The sequence below is a fragment of the Bubalus kerabau genome, chromosome 2 (genome assembly GCF_029407905.1).
Source record: "Bubalus kerabau isolate K-KA32 ecotype Philippines breed swamp buffalo chromosome 2, PCC_UOA_SB_1v2, whole genome shotgun sequence".
NCBI lineage: Eukaryota > Metazoa > Chordata > Mammalia > Artiodactyla > Bovidae > Bubalus > Bubalus kerabau.
In genome coordinates this window covers 159725634-159746970 of record NC_073625.1, presented here as the reverse complement: position 1 = coordinate 159746970, position 21337 = coordinate 159725634, and the positions used below count along the sequence as shown (strand labels likewise).

The 21337-nt window shown below is 39.4% G+C and overlaps 1 protein-coding gene across 5 annotated transcripts in view; it reads left to right on the top strand.

Annotated features, from left to right (window-relative positions):
- Nucleotides 1-21337, top strand: part of ARHGEF26 (Rho guanine nucleotide exchange factor 26) — a 138394-nt gene that overhangs the window by 12265 nt on the left and 104792 nt on the right. For 4 of the 5 annotated variants that reach the window (XM_055569287.1, XM_055569284.1, XM_055569282.1 and 1 more), the window contains 3 exons: nt 6742-6828; nt 16818-16874; nt 20133-20293. In XM_055569287.1, coding sequence (XP_055425262.1) covers nt 6742-6828; nt 16818-16874; nt 20133-20293 — 305 coding nt within the window. The remainder of the gene's footprint in view (nt 1-6741; nt 6829-16817; nt 16875-20132; nt 20294-21337) is intronic. The other variant, XM_055569286.1, reaches the window with a different exon arrangement.

Genomic DNA, 21337 nt, shown 5'->3' with positions numbered 1-21337 from the left:
TCCTTTACTTGATTGTCAGTGCATCAATCTTTTCTTCACTGGAAATACAGGATTTCTTCATTATTCCAGGGAACAGAACTTTTCGCTGCTCTTTGAGCTTCCCTGGTGGCTCAGATGGTAAAGTGTCTGCCTACAATGTGGAAGACCAGGGTTCAACCCCTGGGTCGGGAAGATCTCCTGGAGAAGGAAATGGCAACGCACTCCAGTATTCTTGCCTGGAAAATCCCACGGATGGAGGAACCTGTTAGGCTACCGTCCATGGAGTCGCAAAGAGTCAGACATGACTGAGTGACTTCACTTTCACTTCAGGTCTTGGGGAACACTAATGTATGCAAAATAACTTAAATGATCGTGGTTTTCAGGTTTTGCTTGGTTTGAAATGAAATTTGAGGTCTCAATTTGAAAAACTAATTTTCTGTCCTCTGGAGATCTGTGCCCAGAGACAAAGGAACCTGCCATTCACAGGTGATTTACTCAACAACTCACCTAAACTGGCATTGTGGGGACTAAGAGCACAGTGCTTGGATTTCTGGGCTTGTGGGTTTGAAGAAAAATATTGATTGTGTTACTGGTATGGGATAGAACACTACGTAGAAGTTCGTGCCAGGTGCATAGCAGCTGAGCACCCCCTGCAGAGAGCTTCAGGTTTTTAATAAGCTTTATCCTTTCATAGGATCCCGGAAGGCTTTACGGTATTACAGAAAATAAAAAATAAGCCTTGGCTGGAGTCTTTTTGCCTTTTGTCATAACTCGACCCTTCCCCCTTTCAGGTACTATGCGTTAGATTGAAAAAATGACAGTTGCGAAACTAGTATTTGTTAAGTTTGGTGACAGTCCCAAAGCCACACTTGCCCTGACGCCATTTGTTTGCCATGGGGTGTTTGTGTAATTCCCATAGCCTTGACATGCCAGGTATCTTTGACAAGGGTGTTCAGGCTCCAGAGGCAAGAACTCTACTTGGGCTCAATACCGAATGCAGTCACCAGATACATGCCTCATACAGTCACCCTCTTACTGGACTATTCCTTTGGACTTGCTGACAGGCGACTTCTCAGTAATTCTACTTGCTTTGCATATTTTTTCAGTGTGCTCAGAAATTTTAAACACTTTATTCTGAAACTGGTTCTGTATGTGTTCTGTGAGGTGTGTCTTCAGCTGTCCCTAGTGTGGCCAACTAGGTTCATGACCAGAATTAGGACTGATGTCTTGAGTACTGGACTTCGCTCCTAAGACACACAGTTTGCTCTGGATGATTTTCTGGAACTGCCAAACGAGAAAGGATGATTTGAAAACTGGCTATTTGATTATAAGTATAATTTCATTATACTTATAATATAACACACTTCGGAGTCTTAGCAGTTCCATCTGGTGGGACTTATTCTTTTAGAATTTATACTATGTTTATTGTAAAAGACAGACTGTTTTCTACTGAAAATCAGTGCTCAGCAGATGTAATAAACCTGAATATCCTTCTGTTTGCAGAAATGCTTAAAGTATTTAGAGGTCATTGAAATTTTCATCGTTTCCCCTTACATTTTCACACTTGTCTGAATTAATTTTCAGTTATTCAGTGACTTGCTGCTTAAAATAATCTCTTCGGTCATAGAATTTTCCATTTACATTTTTGCAACACAGCGGCCTCATAAAATTATTTTTTTTTTACCTTAAATGGTGATTAATGTCTTTTATCATATCTATTATGTTTAAAAAGAAAAAAAATTCTCATTTTTCACATCTGGCTTACTTTCAGTACTCACCACGTAAACAGTCAGGGCTTTAGGTGTGTACTGGTGCAAGCTTTTCAGTTGGACAGTAGGTCTCCTGGAGTGTTTGTATCTTTATAAACAGAACTGGAGGTCTATGTGCGCATGACCTGAGACCCCCAGCAGAGATCCTGGTCCAGCCAAGAGGGCTGGAGCTGGGCTCTGCTTAGTCTGAGGCAAGGACAGAGCTCTGTTACTCTCTTGCCATTTGAGTACAATTAAATTAAGGTATTCCCTTAACGTGTTTGAAAGCTAATTTTGACTATATAAGCAATACTTAACACATTCTCCAAGAAAAAAAAAAATTAAACCATTTCAGATAAGACCAAAGTCTCTCTTGATCATATCTGCAATCCCAGTCTCTTTCCCTTTCTCTGTAGGTAATGCTCTTCTCAATTTGGTAACACTCCTCTCAAAATCCATGTATATATATGTAAGGAGAAGAAATAAAGATTACATGCATTTACATAAATAATATACCGTGCAGATATTGTTGCTGCTGTTTAGTCACTGAATTGTGTCTAACTCTTTGCGACCCCATAGACTGTGGCCCACCAGGCTCCTCTGTCCATGGGGTTTTACTGGCAAGAATATTGGAGTGGGTTGCCATTTACTACTCCAGGGGATCTTCCCAACCCAGGGATCAAACCCATGTCTCTCAAGTCGCCTGTGTTGGCAGGTGGGCTCTTTACCACTGAGTCACCAAGGAAGCCTGTGCAGATATTAAAACTTGTTCTTAAAAATTATTTCATGTCTATACATGATGATTTCAGTGTTCTTTCTAGTCTCTATGTTAGTCTGTAGGTTGGATGTGCACTTTATCATCGTTCTTTTCTAGGGAGCTGTTATCTGCTTTGAGAATCTGCTAAAAGCTATGAGCCACAGACCTTCTCTTTAGAAAAATGTACACACAGGTATATGTTTGAAGTGTGTATTTATAATTTTTTTTTTCAGTTCCAGTTTGGGAGTGTTTTTTCTTTTATCTCCAAATACTGGGGACACATCAGTATAGCTCAGTGCATTTCATGTTGTTCATATCACTATTAGAAATGGCATTTTTTCTCTATTATAGTGATGGTGGAACTTGAACTATATAACCCTTTTTGGAAATACATAGAAATTGAGAATAAAAATAAATATTCTGGCTGGAGCTTAGTAAGTAAGGGCAAATGAGTGCACTAATTTACGTGCCAATATTTATGTTATTGATTCTCTGGGGAGAACAATGGGTTGTGAAAATATGGGTGTGTATGCCTGAGGCCCCAAGGGGAGGTAGGGGGCAGAAGAGACAGGTGCTCCAAGAAAGTGGGAGGACATGAGCACAAGGGAATTTTATTTTGGTTGGCATAAGTACAAAAGGAGATGTTTCAGCTGAAAACCTTGACCTGGGACCCACACAAAGAGGGTCTTATTTAATTTAACAGAAAATTGATGAGAGAGACGTTGATCAAGGATTCCTTCATTCCCCTATTCTTTATGGAGGGCCCTATTCTAGACACTGGTGATGGAGTACAAACAGACCCCACCCTGCTTTCCTGTCCTTGCAGACACCCTAACTGGTAAGACAGACACCAAATAATCCCATAAATACATGCAGAATTGCTGTGTGACTGCCATGAAGCCTGTGCTTGTGCTGCTCTGAGATCCTGTGGGGAAGGGCATCTGTTTGGGCACATTGCTGTCAGTCAAGGGAAGGTGGCAAAGAAGGTGACGAGAGCTGCCATCTGATCAGCTGCCAGATAAATGTCAGGGCAGAGTTGTTGTTGGAGGGGGTGGGTGCAGGGTGGAGGAGTCCCAGGCAGGGAAACATCACGTACACAGACCCTTTGAAGTGATAGAGGGTCAGGGGATTTGAGATCAAGTCAGTGCACCTGGTGCTTCTTGATCTCCTTGTGAGTCCTCTTTATTCTTCCAGTCACTAACTGATGGGAGTCCCAAGGCTCCATCTTTGGGGCTCCTCCCTGATCTGCACTCCCAGGTTGATTGCTTCTAGTCTTGTGGCTTTAAATACATCATCTGCCTCTGATGATCACTAGGTTTCTATCTGTAGACTGGACCTTTCCTTGAGCATCAGACAAGGATCTCCAACTTCATTTCTGGTATCTAGCCAGCATCTCAGGAGAAGGCAATGGCACCCCACTCTAGTAGTCTTGCCTGGAAAATCTCATGGACAGAGGAGCCTGGTAGGCTGCAGTCCATGGGGTCGCTAAGAGTGGGCACGACTGAGCAGCTTCACTTTCACTTTTCGCTTTCATGCATTGGAGAAGGAAATGGCAACCCACTCCAGTGTTCTTGCCTGGAGAATCCCAGGGACGGGGGAGCCTGGTGGGCTGCTGTCTATGGGGTCAAATAGAGTTGGACATGACTGAGGCAACTTAGCAGCAGCAGCAGCCAGCATCTCAAAGTTAACCTGTCCAAAAGGTGACTTCAGATCACTCCCTTCTCTCCCACCCAAATCAGCTTCTCTCACAATCTCTTCTTTTCCTCAGCAAATAATGACTCCATTTTCCAGTCTTGAAGATTAAAACCCTTGGAGCCATTCCTCACACTTCTCTGTCTCCCATAACCTACTTCCAATTTGGTGCAAAGCCTGTTGCCTGTACCTTCAGAATAGAGCTGCTTTGCTGCTGCCAGTCTGTCAACATGGAGGGGCATTGTCCCCTGTGCTTCCCAGCTCAGCTCCCTGCATCTGCCTCTGTGCCTATTGGTGTCTTCTCCAAATAGCAGCTATATAATTATATTGTTGATTTGTGATCCTGTTACAGTGTACTAAGTTATCATGTTTTTTCTGAAGTGTTAAGTGATTTCTTTACTCAAAGTAAAGACCAAGCCTTACAGAGGCTGGTGAGACTGTGTGTTCTGGCTCTTGGTTACTCTTCTGAACTCCTCTCTTGCTTCTGTCTTGCTTGTTGCTCAGTTATACTGATGTTCCTCCAGTGCGAGGTGTACTCTGCCTCAGGACCTTTGCACTTGCTCTTACACATGACTCTTTCACTGCTGCTGCTAAGTCACTTCAGTCGTGTCCGACTCTGTGCGACCCCATAGACGGCAGCCCACCAGGCTCCCCTATCCCTGGGATTCTCCAGGCGTAGAACACTGGAGTGGGTTGCCATTTCCTTCTCCAATGCATGAAAGTGAAAAGTGAAAGTGAAGTCGCTCAGTCGTGTCCGACTCTGAGCGACCCCATGGACTCCTCCATCCATGGGATTTTTCAGGCAAGGGTACTGGAGTGGGGTGCCATTGACTCTTTCACTACCACTTCCTTAACTTTTCTTATCCTCTTCCTGACACTTACCCCTCTTACATACTATGTGATTTACTTTTCTTGTTAATTGTCCATATTTTCCCACTGAAATAAAAACTGCACGAAGGCAGATTTTTGTCTGTTCTCTATTATATCCCTAGCACATGAAACAGTGCCTGAATTACAGTAGGCTTGCAGTAAATCTGTGATGAATTTATGAGTGAATGAATGAAGACGAAACCTAATCCCATGAGTGAAAATAACAGAAAGCTACCCAGCAGTTAAAATAGCCAGAAAGTTTCCTATTTAGGGACTATGTGGAGGCTGTTTTTAATTTTTATTTTAAAAGAAAAGTTCTTGACATTTGCTTGGCTACATCCTGGATTTAATAAATGTCTTTGATACATTAGGAAATTTGGTATCTTCATAGTTTAAAACTACCTACATTCATGTTTGCACACTATGAAATCAAATTAAATTACAGCCTTGTCTTCCACTTGATAATTTCTTTTGGGGAGGTGGATGGGATGCATTTAAGAACAACAGGAGTCTGTAGGAATACAGTGTAATTAAGTAAAAGGAAAGAAGGCTCAGTTACTTTTACTTTTTTATGTGTTAATTTGCATTTAGTCTCAGTTGCGGCACGTGGGATCTTTCATTGAGGCTTATGAACTCTAGTTGCGGTGTGCCAGTTCAATGGTTGTGGTGCTTGGGCTTCGTTGCTCCACGGCATGTGGGATCTTAGTTCCCCGACCAGGAATTGAACTCATGTTCCCTGCATTGCAAGGTGGATTCTTAACCACTGGGCCACCAGGGAAAGTCCCAGCTCAGTTGCTTGAGGAGGTCTGAATAACTATGGGGAAGGGCTCTATAGTACTAAGCTTGGGCTTGTGGAAATCATCCATCAGATTCTTGTGTTTGCCCTCTTGACCTTAAGATGTCCCCTTGTGGTGTCTCTTCTCTTGGTCCAGTGATGGGGCCATTCCACATCCACAGAGCAATTTGTCTCCAAGATGATTGAATAGAGAAATTGTCATCATTGAAATTACTACTGAATCTATAAATATGGAGCTAGTGCTTAAAAGTTTGTTTCTAAACTTGTTTGATTTATCCAGAATACTTAAAGCCTGTTGATTTTCTGCATGATTAATCTGTACTCTTCTGTCTTAGGATCATTTTGGCATTTGTTACTTATATATCTGTTATTTGGGGGCATAAGGACTATATAGCCAGTGGACAGCTTCTGCAGAAGGAAGTAGTATTGCCAGTGAAAGGAAATTGCAGATTATTTTCCCCTTTGGTGTAGGAGATAAACTCTACTACTCATCTGACTGCAATAATAAAAATGGAACAGTTCCCATTTGGGGCAGCAGGAAACCCTGCTTCTGGTAGTGATATACAAAGGTTTATGGCTGCTGTCTGCTAAACTCATACACCACTGGTCTCAGTGTGAGCAGGCAGTGTAGAGGCTGACTTGCAGGGTGGCTGTAGCTCTGGGACCTGTCATTGGATCATCATGATATTAATTTTTTTACATGTAGGTGAAGTATTAACCCAGTATTTGCCGAGGATACTGTACTCCGGGGGTTGAACTAGGTCATTTCACTCAGCTTATATCATCCTTGTGACAATACCATGGGGGTGACTGCTGTTTCTCCACCATATATTGAGGCAGCTGAGACTCTGAGATGACAAATATGGTTACTCTCCTACTGTTTTTCTTATGGTCTTGAGGTTACCTGGAGCACAGCCTTTGAAGTTGGTCTAAATAACGGACATGTACCTAGGGCCCTGAAAGAGCAGAAACCGCATTTCCATCAGGTGGGTACTTGGCCAATAATGTGACTTCATCTCAGAAGTGGCCTGTTGGCTGTCTTCTTATTTTCTTTTTTGCCTGGTCTGTCTGCTCTCCTGAGAGCTCCTGCACACACAAAGTTTCTGACTTCTTGTAACTTAGAGTTGAGGTTACCTAGCATGGTCCTGGCCCTCCTCGTGTTACTCTTTCAGCTTCCGTGGATAGTTACCTGTTGAGTTTCTTAAGAGAGAATCATATAGACGTAAAACTAATCCTGTCCCCCCCCACCCTCCCCCCACACACACTTAAATAGGTCATTTAAACATTTACTGTTATTTGATCAGGTGCTTAACCAGCCCTGTTCCAATCTGTTTTGACCTCCCACATGATGAGAAATCTGGCTACTTGGGCTGCTGCTTCTGCAGAATCTCTGAGTAGTACAGCTTTTCTTTTACATGTGAATGAGAGTGTAAAGTGACATGACGGACATATCTAGTGGAAATTTACACATGGTGGAGTTATCCTGCAACCATGGTCTATATCGGTAGCTTAACATAATGAGAAATACATTTTACTTATCACCTAGTATGTGTGTTCATGGGTGCATGTGTCTGTGTATGTGAAACAAAAGCTTCACTAAGTGGAAGTTACCCTTAATACACACAGTGCACTATGGTATTTTCTGTCCTGTCCTTTCTGTTTTGCTTCCCTGATGTAGACGACAGTCAGAAATTTGGGGGCTGTATTTTGCCATTCACTAAGTGATTATAAGTTTGTAGTCTGGAAACGCTAGTATCTGACTCCAAAATTCATACGTATTCCGCTGCTTCGGGGTGGATGGGGCAAACAAAACAAACCTAAAGCCAGTACCTACTCCGTGGGAACTTAGAAGCTGGTTTAGGAGACAGTAGAAATGAAAGGTCTAAGCGATGTTTTTGAAAGAATTTAGGGCAAAATGCAGAAATGAGTGACACAGATAGAGGTCATGGAAAGCAGTAAAGGTCAGGAAAGTGCTCTCTAAATATTATGACTAAATCTAGATGGGCTAGATGGGTGAAGAGTCAAAAATAAAAACAATAGAAGTATAAAATAATTGCTAGAATAATTGAATTGAAAATGAAACTTGAGATATAGGTAAATGGGAGAATATTGGTAATTCTATGCCTGTTTCTCAGATCTCCTCCATATAAGGTAATTCCTGTCCAGTGGGATCATGGCATGCTTTGAACATTGCATGTAAAACATCAGTTCGCTTTAGTACCCACTTTTCCAAAACCAGTTTTGCTCAAGTTTAGATTGTATTGCAAATCTAGAAAACTAACTTCAGTGTCAGTATTGTTCTAAGGAATTTACTGTTTGGAGGTGATCATTTCTATCCATCTACCACTTGACAAAAATAACAAGCAAAAACAGAATGGCAACAAAGATGTTGGCACCTCCTTTATAAACAGGTGTCCTTTTCTGCAAGAAGAGCACCTCAAACCTGTTCTGCCTTCGTCAGCCCCTTCCTGACTCATGCCTTCAGCCATGTGTTGTCGGCTTCACTGTCAGTTACGCACCTCTAGCCTTGTCCTCCTCTGTTTGCCCATCTGCGCACCTGCCTGTCATCACTCATTGTCAACACTGCCTCATAAGCCACTGCCTGGTTTGGGCTTGACCGAAACCTTTCTCATTGCCTCCCTTTATCTTAGCTCCCTTTATCTGTGAATGGTTACCTCTCATGAGCTTTCCTGTGGGCAGCAACTAAGAAATGCAGGTATTGTTGGCATCTCTAAACAGTTCCATTTGCCTACCCTACTTGCTTTGTTTCTTTTTTTGAGAGAAGACTTTGAAGCTTAGTTTTTATTAAAAGCAATGCTTTAATTCCAAAGGTAAGAGATGTTTATTAGTGAAAAATTAAAAAGTACCAATAGATAAAAAGAAGAAAATAAAAATTGTTTGAAATCCTTCCCATGTAGTCACTGTGGATATTTTGGTATATAACTTTTCAGACTTTTTTTTTTCCTTAATGTGTATTTAGAATTTTCCTCTTCCTTTAAGCAGAAATTAATAAAATAATATTGTCTTTTTGCTCATATTTTCCCTTTAATAATGTTGTAAATATTTGCTCATCATTAAACCTGCTGTTTTTTAACCCATTTTTTTTTCTCTTAACAACACTGTGAATGACTTTTCATGTCATTAAACTTTCTTCCATAACAACCTTTGTAAAGCCCATATTTATATTTCATCAAATAGGTAAATGTTTGGTTTTGGGTTTTTTTTTTTTTTTTTTAATGTTTAGTTCTTTTAACCAGTTCCCCTTAGTTAGTCATTAGTTTGTTCTGAATACAAAATTTAAATTAAGTTCTTTGAAATAGTCATTTTTAAATTACAAAGGTAATGTAGGTGCATTCACCTTATTACAAAACTGAACACAACAAGACTGAAAGTTGCTATGGTTTTACCACCATTCCCAACTCCCTCCACTGTTCACCACCATTATTAGTCTGGTCTCTTCGTCAGTATTTTATTTAATATTCCAGTTTTAAAAACTGCTCACCTTTTATGAAATAATTTTATAGAATTGCCTTTTCCCCCTAAAACCAGTTTTCCTTTTTATCTTACTTCTGTGACATTAGCTTTTCATGTATGTCCTGATTTCATTTTCTCCCCTTGGTTGCTGATAGAAAAAGCAAAAGTGGGTTTCTCTCTCACTGGGGGATAGAGATTGAGTCCACCTGGGTCCAGGCTCAGTAGCACACAGAGGAGTGAATGGTATTGAGAGCCGCATGTCAAAGAGAGGAATTTGTGGAGATTCCACGGCTGTCAGGACTAATCAGCAAGTTAAATTGCCAGGCACCCTGCCAACAGCTTAGCTGTCTCTGGAGCAAGAGCTGAGAATTCATTTGGGGATGCAGTTTCTGAGGTATCCAAGGGGAGGACCTTAGTTTAAAGGAAGGGTAGCTGCGGGTCACACACACCTCGAAGAAATTCAGAAGTGTGAGAAGGCAGTGCACCGTGATGGTAAAGAAGTTAGTCCTTGTGGGCAGCAGGCACGCCTGAGTTGAATACCAGCTTGACCACTTATTAGGGCTCACAATGACTTAACTTTCCTGTGTCTCTGTTTTCTTATTTGTAAAATAGCAATAGTAATACCTTTCTTGTGGTATTGTTAGAAGGTTTAGATGCATGGAAAGAACAGTGCCTGGTGCATGATAAGCATTGGATACATCAGTAGTTGGAGAAATACAAGAGGAACCAACCAGAACTCTGAATCAGGTCCTGGCTAAATAAAGGATGCTGGTTTACAGGGGCTGGCTACAAAGTAACACATGTACTCTTGTCTCCTAAATTCTACCAGGCACAGCAGTTTATTTAATGACCTTGCTGTTTGTGGTCTGTACTCTCTGCCTCATATCTGTATTGAAGTAGCTGGGACTCAGTTAGGAATGCTGGCTCTGACTATAGAGGGTGACACAGGCCATTGCAGGGTCAAAGCCCCGAGCCCTGCCTTGCCTTGTCTGAGTTTGCCACAGTTTTAGCAGACCTGAGGTTACCTCTGGGAGGCTGGTGAGCTTGCTGTTTCTTGAGATTCAAGAATTTTGGTGAGGATTATAGAATTTTCAGTTTTAAGTTTATAGAATTTATAGTTTTAAGATTATAGAATTTTACTGTTTTAACAGCAGTAGATGAGAGAGGCACTCTGGTTTTTTGAACAAATGATGAGATCCCTGGCATGTCACTGGAGATCTTTTTAAATTAAGCATATGATTTTATTAAATGGGCCATTGTCTTCTACCTCTCATTATTCTAAAAAATAGTCATCTGTGTACCTGTTTCTCCTTAAAAATATGGCACCGTCCCCATCTTGACCTCAGTTATCTCATCTTTGATCATCTGGATTTCTGGCCCTTGGTATGGGTGTTCTGCCGCAGCTTGTGACTTAGGTGGACAGTGTCTCAGTGATTTCTCAATGGACGAGGCGGGGCCTGAGACAACCTGCGGGGGCTATTTTCAGAAGACAGTTTCAGGCCCTCGGCAGATTTTTCTTTTTAGGAACTTCAAGCATATTCTCAGAGAGCTGCTGTTCCTATGTTGTTGAAGTGAAAGAACTTGTAACTCATTGGAAATTCCGGGACTGTTCAATTTGTATTAAGTCTGTAGAAAAGACCTAGGAGTGATTGTGTCCAGTGGTATAATTTTACTTTGCAATTCATTCTCTTCCCACTTGAACTCTCCAGAATAGAAGCCCATGAATAGCGAGTCACCAGGAGGCATGAATAAACCAGCTGGTTTTCAGCAAATGGATAACTCTTAAGTTTGAAGGTCTTCGCTCCAGTGGGTATTCAGTGGACATCAGTGCTTTATGGAGCCTGAGTGAACTTGGATTATAAATATCTGATCTCATTTTTAATTGACTACTTTTCTGAGCCTCTTTGGTCGGTCAGTCTTTTGCAGGCCCTCCTATTCTGGTTTCTTTGGCTGGTGGGAAAAAGAGAAAGAATGTGCACCCATCTTATCTATATAGAAACAATGTCCAGTCATAGAGGGCCTGAGGTCATATCCCTGTTTACCCCATAGAAAATGATCCGATCAGCCTAGAGACTGGGGTAATTTCTCTTGGCTCTGTACACAGTTACAGGGCAGGCTCTATCCTGTAGATAGGCTTAGTTATACATGGCAACCTCAGGATTCTTTTAGAGACTTAGAGAACCTGGCTTTTACTACCTACTGTAGTCAATGGCGTCAGAGGCCAAGGAACATTGCCTAGGTTTTCTTAAGACAGTTTTTCACAAGGTGAAATCACCTGTAGCTGTGATGAGTGCAGAAGTGAAATTACTGCCTAAAGCCTGCTTGTTCCTTCATGAGATAGTCATCTAACAAGCTCAGACTTGCAAAGGATCATGAAGGAAATTAGCATCCATTTTATTAATTTTTTTAATCATAAAAAAATGAAGCATGGTTAATTTACAATGTCATGTTTCAGGTGTAGAGCAAAGTGATTCAGTTGTACATGTACATATATCTATTCTTTTTTAGATTCTTTTCCCATATAGGTTATTATAAAGTACTGAGTATAGTTCCCTGTGCTATATATCAGGTCCTTGCTGTTTATCTGTTTTCTGTGTTGAAGTGTGCACCTGTTAATCACAAATTCCTTATTTATCTCTCCTCCTCCTTTCCCATTTGGTAGCCATAAGTTTGCTTTCTATGTCTGTGAATCTGTTTCTATTTTGTAAATAAGTTCATTTATGTAATTTTTGTAGATTCTACATATAAGTCATATCATATGATATTTGTCTTTCTCAGAGTAACTTGGCATCAGTTTTAGGTGGAGTAACTTTTGGATCTATCCTTTGGGGAGTTTACCTTAAATTTCAAAAATTGTATCTTGGGGCCAGTTAGACAGTATATCCATTGGAGAAGTATCTCCTACTGTTCGTTATTAGTTTTAGGCAATCGTTAATTTTTGTCTCTTTTGAACATGGAAAATATGTTGATTACAAAAAATCATAAGTGGAGAATTTTAATACCAATTACAGCAGTAAAAATATAATTTATAATTATTAATTTAGAACTATTATGAGATTAATGAGTTCCCTGCATTCACTGCTTTGACAAGCCACATAATATATGTTCATATTTTTTAATAGATGTCAGAACTGTAGTTGTGGGCTGCAGTATTGTTTTATTTGAATTAATTTTTATCTACTTTTATTTGAATATATGTCATATATGTCAAATAAATATTAACATATATTCACATGTTCTCCTAAGAGTATAGAATCTGCCATGGCAAGATTTGAACAGTTTTGTGATATTAGTTGGATTGTACAAAACCAAGAACCTCAAACTGAGTGTAGTACTTAATGTTTCATTCAACTACATTTGTAACTGTACTTATTGATGATATAGTTAAATAGGAAATTTAAAGCAATGAGCAAGTTCTAGTGAGGTCAGAAGACAGTTGTAAGGGCTTGTTGCTTGGCAGTCCGTGTGTTCCTGTTTGTGCTGGGCTGGAGCCGCCACAAGATACATATGTAAAAAGTTTTAAAAAAGAGCCTGTATGATTTAGTTTATTTCATTTTAGATGACAGAATAGGAATCGCATTTTGGAAGCTGGAGTATTATCTTTTCCACACGTGAAAACAAGGAGAACACTTGGAGAATTGTGATAAACTTGATATTTTAATTCTCTTAGCAAACTGCAGAAAACATGTAAATGTAAAAACTATAGGTATTATTGTAAACATATGTTTTACACAGATATTTGTGTGCTTGTGCAAAAGAAAAGCCTGGGCTTACCAGTGATTTTTACTTCGGTTTAGCAATAGGTCATTCGTTTTGAATAGAAAATTTCTAGAGATACATACTATTAAAATCGTTGCACACAGTCTTTCTCCTTCTTTTGTTTCCCTCTCTCCCTTCCTCCCCCTTCTTTCCTTGTTTCTTTCCACTTGACATTTTGCTCTGTGTTTTCATTCTCCCCAGTTTTCTCCTGCCTGTCTTCTGCCAGTCTCTGTGGGGCCCTCTTATATATCCCTTCTCCCCTTCTTTTTCTAGTTTCATTTTCCACATTCTTCAGTCTCTGAAATCCTCTTGCCCACTCTTGATCTTCTGCCTCCAGGCACCTGCTCTCAGGTACTGTGTAATTTAGAGTTGCATGTGGAAGATCTCAGGTGGACACAAAGCTTCCTCTTGGCTCCGGAGAAGAACCTGTCCAGCCGGGCCCCAAGCAGTGGTCTGGCAGTCAGCCAGGTGGAGCTGGCTTGTCATAACTCCAGACCTGGCCTTCTGGATCCTTGAATGTGTCAGTTTTCTTAATTATAACCCAAGAATGTACTTTCTAGAACCTTTTGTTTTCTTTATCGGTCAGTTCTGTATGGGCTACTCGTTTCTAATTGATGACTTCTTGGTTAAAGGAATGTTGATCATTTTTTATTAGTGTTGGTGAAAGATGATAATTCTATGTATGAGTGTTTTGCCTTTTTCAAAACTACCTTCTCTCTTCTCCCTCAGAAGGACAACTACTTTAGCTGGGGATTTCTTTTTTTTTTTTTTTCTTTTTGATAGGTTGAGGTATTCTTAATCCCTCAGTGACCTAGCTGTATCTGGGTAGGTCTCTAAGCCCACATGCTTTACTTTCTTCCCCTTAAGATTTCCGGGTTTGAACTCAGTAGTAGCTGTGGATGGAGATGCTGGTGGCGTGGAAATTCTTGCTGGTGACATCACCTGCCAAGACTGTGGGCACAGCGCCAGGATATTGATCTGCTGGGCTTTGAGTCAGGCAGGAAATCCTGTGAAATCCCTGCTCAACGTTAACCAAATGGGAGCAGCTCTGAAAGGTTTCATTCTTTTGGGCAGTCTCCTCCCTTATTAAAATGTATGAAGAAGTCTTTTTAACCGTGAATTCTTGCTGACAGGCTGACCCAGTCTCAGCATGGTAGATAAGGCTGAGAACATTCTGTGATATGTGCAATGACAGCAAACATATGGAGACTTGGTGCAGACCTGGCATTAGAAGGGATCATCATTAGTGACAGTCACCCAACCTTAGAAGTAAGGTGCCTTCATGGAAAACTGGGGGTCCCCTATCCCTGATAAAATCATGATTAAGAGCGGGAGCCCTTGAGTTGGTACACCTGGATGAGGATGCTGGCCTTCCTATCTGTTAGCTATGTGATCTGGAATCCTAAGTCTTCGTTGTTATTACTGTCTGGGAAATGGGCATAAGAATAGTATTGGCTTTTTAGAGTTTTTCTGAGGATTCAGTGATCACAGGGATATAAAATACTTGGCATATTTCCTGGCAGTCAGTAAATGATTGTTGATTTTACTATTGACTTAGGACTCTTTCTACTCTATTGTACTACTCTCTATAATCTTTTCTAACAACCAGATTGAAGGCAGTAACATATAGTTGTCTTTATTTCCCTGACCCCACCATGTAAAGAACTGTATACCAGCGGTCTTCACACTGCGGTACACATCACACACCTGCATTCAGCAAGACCAGGCGAGGTGGGCAGGAATAGTTTTAAGGGGACCATTTTCCAGATCCTCAATTCCTAGGCATTCTTTTCTCTAAAACTGAGAGTGTATCTGCAGTTAAAGTGTTACACCAGATTTTGTTGTCCAATTTCCAGTTTTCACAGTTACCCCTTTTGCCATTTTTCTAAAGAAAGCCCATCTCAATTCTTACTTTGGTGTTTGGTGCCCTGTGTCAGCATGTTAAATCACAGCACAAAATAAAATGGGGTCAATTTGAAATATTGGTTTCAGCAAAACCTCCTTTAATGAAGCCACCATACACCCCTATCCCCGTCTCACTCAGAGTTGCATTCTTAGTAAAATTTTACTTTTAGTGCTTAATGTATTGAAATTGGAAATAATTGCATCATTTTGATTATGGATTATTAATGGTGTTTGTAGTGATTACACAATCCAGAAGAGTCTTTATACTTAAAGCTCATTGATCACAAGAAATTTTAGAAAATTAAATGTAAAAACCTATGCCCTAAATATGCTAGAGTGACTAATTAAATGCTGTGACACAGAATTACATCAGGAAATTTGGAGGGAAAATTGACATAGAAATGGGTTTTCAAGGAGAAAGAAGAATAATGTAAAATCTCCATATGTTTTAAATGGATGATGGTGGATATTGTCATCATGGTTTTTATATTCCACTGCTGCTGCTGCTGCTGTCGCTTCAGTCGTGTCCGACTCTGTGCGACCCCATAGATGGCAGCCTATGGGGTCCCAGGCTCCACCGTCCCTGGGATTCTCCAGGCAAGAATACTGGAGTGGGTTGCCATTTCCCTCTCCAGTGCATCAAAGTGAAAAGTGAAAGTGAAGTTGCTTAGTCGTGTCTGACTCTTGGCGACCCATTTAAAAGAATATGATAGCACATGGTTAAAATGTCTAGATTTACAATTAAGAGGAAGATATGTCTTTAAGATTCTTTAAATTTTGGATGAAAATTTGAAATGTCAACATAAAATGGTTCTAAGGGAACATGGTTTGTTAGCTTTTTTAGGAAGTAGATAGCAAAACGTTTGAAGACCTCTGTTGCATTTTATTGCTATTGCTTTTTCACACAAGGGGAGGACATTCTCCTTTTTTGCTGCTCTTCTGTTAAGTGCAAGATCTAATTGGTTGGTATTGTGTACATGCCTTACTTTTCGTTAATTAAACTTTAACTGAAAAACATGAATGTCTTTCACGTGCTGGACTCAGGGCCAGGTATATTAGAACAGACTCCAGGTCCTGCCTTCATGGGGTTCATAATTCAACCTCTGTTCTGAATTAGAGACTGAATTTTGGTAGGAACTGCAGCAATCAAGGAGAAATGTATAACAGTTGAGATAAGGACTTCGGAATTCAACTAGGGACACAACTGCATTATTCCAGGTATGGTACTGGCATTCTTGGCTCTTGCAGGTACTCTTGCTTCATCAAAGAATATCAGATTAACTTCCTTATTTGTCAAAATTAAATATGCCCCCAAACCTGTTGAAATTGGGCCAAGAGGACTGTGTTTTCTTGTTTGATTGGTTTTGTATAAAGAGCATTGGTATTCCGTTGAGTCTCTGTTTTCACAGATGGTTCACGTAGTGTTAAAATTACACTTTCAATGTAATAAGGACACCACATCACTGACCAGCGTTTCTAAGCAGTAAACTTAGGGCAGTGGCTTCCTTTCTTTTATTATCAGGGACTTCTTCACTTATGAATTGGGAGATTAATTTTGTAAGTACTTTAGGAATAGCCAGAACTAAGACCAGAACAAATTAACTCAAACCCATTGGGTAGTGTTCTAGACACTTTTCATTCCTTTAATGTTGTACTATGCTAATTTATTAATGTGATTAAATGTCATCTGAGGGATATGAGACTCAAAATTAATATGTACTGAATTCAGCATTTTGCAGTTAATTCATATTTGAAGGGCATAAAATTATGCCTTACATAATAAAAAAGTTGTTTATGAAAGTAAATGAGCTCAACTTTATTTTGCTTTTTGCTCTAGGTGAAAAGAAATGGATTATCTCAAACAGTTAGCCAGGAGGAAAGAAAGCGACAAGAGGTATTTTTTTTTTTTTGAAATTTAATTAATTTATTTGGCTGTGCTGGATCTTAGTTGCAGCTTGTGGGATCTAGTCCTCTAACCAGGAACTGAACCCGGGTCCCCTGAATTGGGAGCACAGAGTCTTACTGGACCACCAGGGAAGTTCCAAAAGGTATATTTTCTACCAAGCAGATTCTTTAGGATTCTCAGGGGTGCCTGTTTTGTTGAGCATTTTCCTCTGACAGTGTATTCATTTTCTTTTCTTTTTTTTTTTACAAAAAGGTTATGTGATTATTGTCAAATAAAATTACATGTAAGCTCCCAGAAAAGAAAATTTAAAATATCCCAATGTCATTTTAATTTAACAAAGCACCTAGTCCTTGGTGGTTCAGACTGTAAAGAATCTGCCTGCAATGCAGGAGACCCAGGTTCAATTGCTGGGTCAGGAAGATCCCCTGGAGAAGGGAATGGCTACCCACTCCAGTATTCTTTCCTAGAGAGTCCCATGAACAGAGGACCCTGCAGTCTATGGGATTGCAAAAAGTTGGACATGACTGAGCAATTAAGCAAACAAAAACTAAAAACAAAATGTCATTTTAACTTAACAAAGCACCTAGTCCAGGCATAATATTTACATTGGAAGAAATATGTTGAAAAACGGAAAAGATATTGATTAGATTCTGGAACTGAAAAAGGATGATAGTGGAAAAACTCTGAACCCTCTTTGCAAGATTTCTAGAAATCTAAAATTATACCAAAACACGTTTGCTTAATAGAAAGTAGAACAGATAGCAATAGTTTCATAACTTGAAATTTAGTAAATGCAGCTTAAGAAAATTGCTCATTGTAATAATATTTTGAAGTTCTCAAAGCACTTTCTTTCTGTCTTATGTATATGAGTTTGGAGATAAATAAGCTTAGCCATATGTATGCATATAAATAAATTCCATAGAGGATATGAGGTACCCCTTTCTTATTTCATTGGCTTGCAATAGCACAAGAATATAAGGGTGAATTATAGGACTATTTAAAAAAAATCAGAATAGTGTATAACATTGCTGTATACATCACAGAGAATTTTAAAAATTATTACATTTATAATTTTTCTAATTTTTCTAAAGAAAATATGACTTTCAATAAAATAGAAGTCTTACATTCTCCTCCTTTCATTCCTTTCCTCTCCTCCCTAGAGACGACTATAATTATGTATCTATGGGTATCCATCTGTTCACGTATTACATCTATTTATGTACATATGTTTGTGTGTGCCTGTTAAGATGTAGGTAGATTATATGATTCTGAACGTATGTTTTGGTTGACTGCTTTTTGCATTTAACGTTGCTTTTGAGATTTATCCATGTAAAGACATATTAACCTAGGTCATTTATTCAAACTACTATATAGTATTCCATTCTATAAATACTTCTAAAGAAAATATGTTCTCCTAATGATGGACAGTAGGCGGTATTTTTTTTTTTTTTTTTAACTGTTAACATTGTGGCATAAACAGCTCAAGAGCTTCTCCAGGGTCCTGATCCTGTTAGGATATTTCTTTTCTTTTAAATCTATTCCATTTCCCTTACATTTTGAGAATACTTATTCAGATTTGTGATATAAAAATGTAATGATAGCAGCAAATCTAATTATGATTTATTTCTGTTCTTGTACTGATATTTAACAGATCTAATGTGATTTGCCTTTAAGTAGTTGATGTTTCTATTGCAGGATGTTTTAAGTTATTACATTACATGTAGTATATTAAACTACCTCATACTCATGTTTTCCTGTGATCTATTCTGTATAGTTTATCATATCATTTTGTTTGAATCTTCACATTTTGGATTTGATTACAAAAGCCCCTACTTTGAAATGTTTTTAATCATTCCAAGGCACCATATCCATCAACAACCTGAAGTCCATTATTTTTGGTCAGGAAGAGTGAACTTTCTTTAGTCTGTATTACATTTCCTGGGGATAATTTTATTAACTGAGTAGAATCACACAAGATACAAGTTAAATGAAACTCTTATTAATGTCCTTGTCTTTACATCTAATGACATAATCATTAGATGGTTATATCACTTAAAGTCCCTGGAACACAACCAAGGTTAGATCAGCACGTTGAAGTAAGACTTACCTAAATGATTATGGATGCTAAGAATAGAGGTGAACAATGAGATTAGCACCACTAACCTGATTTACAGAGTATTACAGAGTATGGCCCACCTGCCAGCAGCGGGGCATCCACCTGCCTGTGCCTGCCTGCTCCCACCTGACCTCAGCTGGAGCATTAGTTCTTATAAGGAGACTCTTCTGGGTCCCTCTGGGCCAAGCCCTAAGGGGAGGAGCCCTGGAGGCCAAGGTGATGATGGCTCTGTTATTAGGGAAGATCTCCAGGAAGGATGGGAATTGCAAGCCCGCAAGGATGTTCACCCTTCCCTGAGGAGGAATTCTCTCTGCCTGGCCATTCTAGGAGAATCTGATTTTGTTAAGGCCCGAGATGAATTCCTTACACAGGGTGTTGGTATCTCTCCACATATGTGGGTTGGCTTTTCATCGTTAATGAAGGCTTATCAGGTGAACCACCACTGTGTGCCTGACACCAAGAGTTTCTGCTGAGGGTCCTTCACTCCTTCTTGAGACACTGAAGAGGGCAGAAAGAGTGACTTATTGGACAGAATTACTTTCGATTGTATGAGTTTATATAAAAGAATTCCTGTGGCTGATAAGAACCTTTTGAGGGTAGGTCCAGACATGCTCTTTAATACACCCAGAATATTTGCTCATATTAACTACAAATTAGTTGAATTAAAACACAGGGAGAGAAAGGACCCATAGGGGAGGAAGAAATGGATTTGTGAGAAATTGTCTCTGAATCCCAAGGGAGGTCCATAAATCTTCACTGTCCCAGAACAGCATGCTTTGAAATCAGGGCTGGAGGAGATGACCCCAAAGGTTAATGAATGTCACCCTGAGGTTTTACGACCTGCCCTAGCTTCCTCCCGGAGATTCTGCCCTCTGGCAAAACATGACCTCAGGATGCCAAGTGCTTTCATATTTTCCTATTTACATTCTAGGCAGTGACTGTGCTTCTCAAAATTTGGGTATATGTGCCTTATATAAAGACAGTAGTTTGGTAATGTACTTTTTTTATTTTTATACTTACAGTTTTGCATTTTTAAAGATACTGTTATTCTTAGAGCAGAATTATGAGAGCTCGATTTAAATTCTTTAATTGAAAGAATTAACAACTCATTTCTTCTTCCTCCTCTTCAGGCTATTTTTGAAGTCATATCCTCTGAACATTCATATTTACTCAGTTTGGAGATCTTGATACGAATGTTTAAAAATTCTAAAGCACTGAGTAATACGATGACCAAAACCGAGAGTCACCATCTTTTCTCCAATATTACAGATGTCTGTGAGGCAAGCAAAAAGTAAGTTCACTTTCATTTGCCTTTAGATATTCCTTACTAACAAACATCTGGGTTCTCTAAAAAGGAGAGGTGTGAAGCCTCTCATTTGTTCAGTCGGCTTTTATCTTTGTCCCTTGGAGTAAATTTAAGGTCTGTTTCAAGTTGCTGATGTGTAAATAGATGCTAAGTGTGTAGTAAATCAACACAGCAGACGTTTGTATCTGAGGTCTCCATATTCCTTGTTTTTCTCCCTACTTTATCCCTTTTATTTTCCCTTTTTAATTATGCCAGTAATATAACAACATTTATTTGGAAAAGAAAAAAGTAACTCATGATCATAACATTTAAATACAAAAATTATTTGTTTACATTTTCACACTCTTGCTTTGTTAAGATATGTATATATTATTTTTAAAGTGCAGTCATAGTGTCCATAATGATTTCTGTAGGTTTCCCTGTTTCACTTTCCATAAGCACTGTTAGAAAAACTTTCATTATTATTATATTTTTAATGAGGGCAGGAAGCTCAGTTTGTACCTCAGTTGTGAACTCTTCTGTCCTGAGGAACTACATAGCTGTACTGGAGTCTTATGCAGCAGTGTACTAAATTGAGCCGTGCAAAGTTGCTGTTTTGGGTGGTCAAAATGGTTTGAATATTGGCAATTTTTTATTTGAGTCAAAGGTGGGTTTATCGTTCAACTTGTGAAGCTTAAGCTTTAAGTCTGCTTACTTTGCAAGGGCATCTTTTAAATATTTGCTATAGTGCCTGATTTTTTCTTAGAGGGCCTCCAAATTGTATAGGCTTCAGGGCCCACAAAGGCTGGACCTGCCACAAGGGCGTGAATATCCTTGGTGAATCTGGATGTTGTTCATTTGTCACTTTAGGACAGAGCCAGGTAGGCAGTGATGGTAATGCGAAGGTGTTCCTGGCTCCGTCTCTGTGTGCAGGTATAATAGATTTTCCTTTGGAATTACAAGATTGAACATTCTGTGATGAACAGGTTAGTGTGTGAGTTTGGGCTACAGCAGAGATGAGATTCATGGTCAGATCAGTGAGTGCTCCTA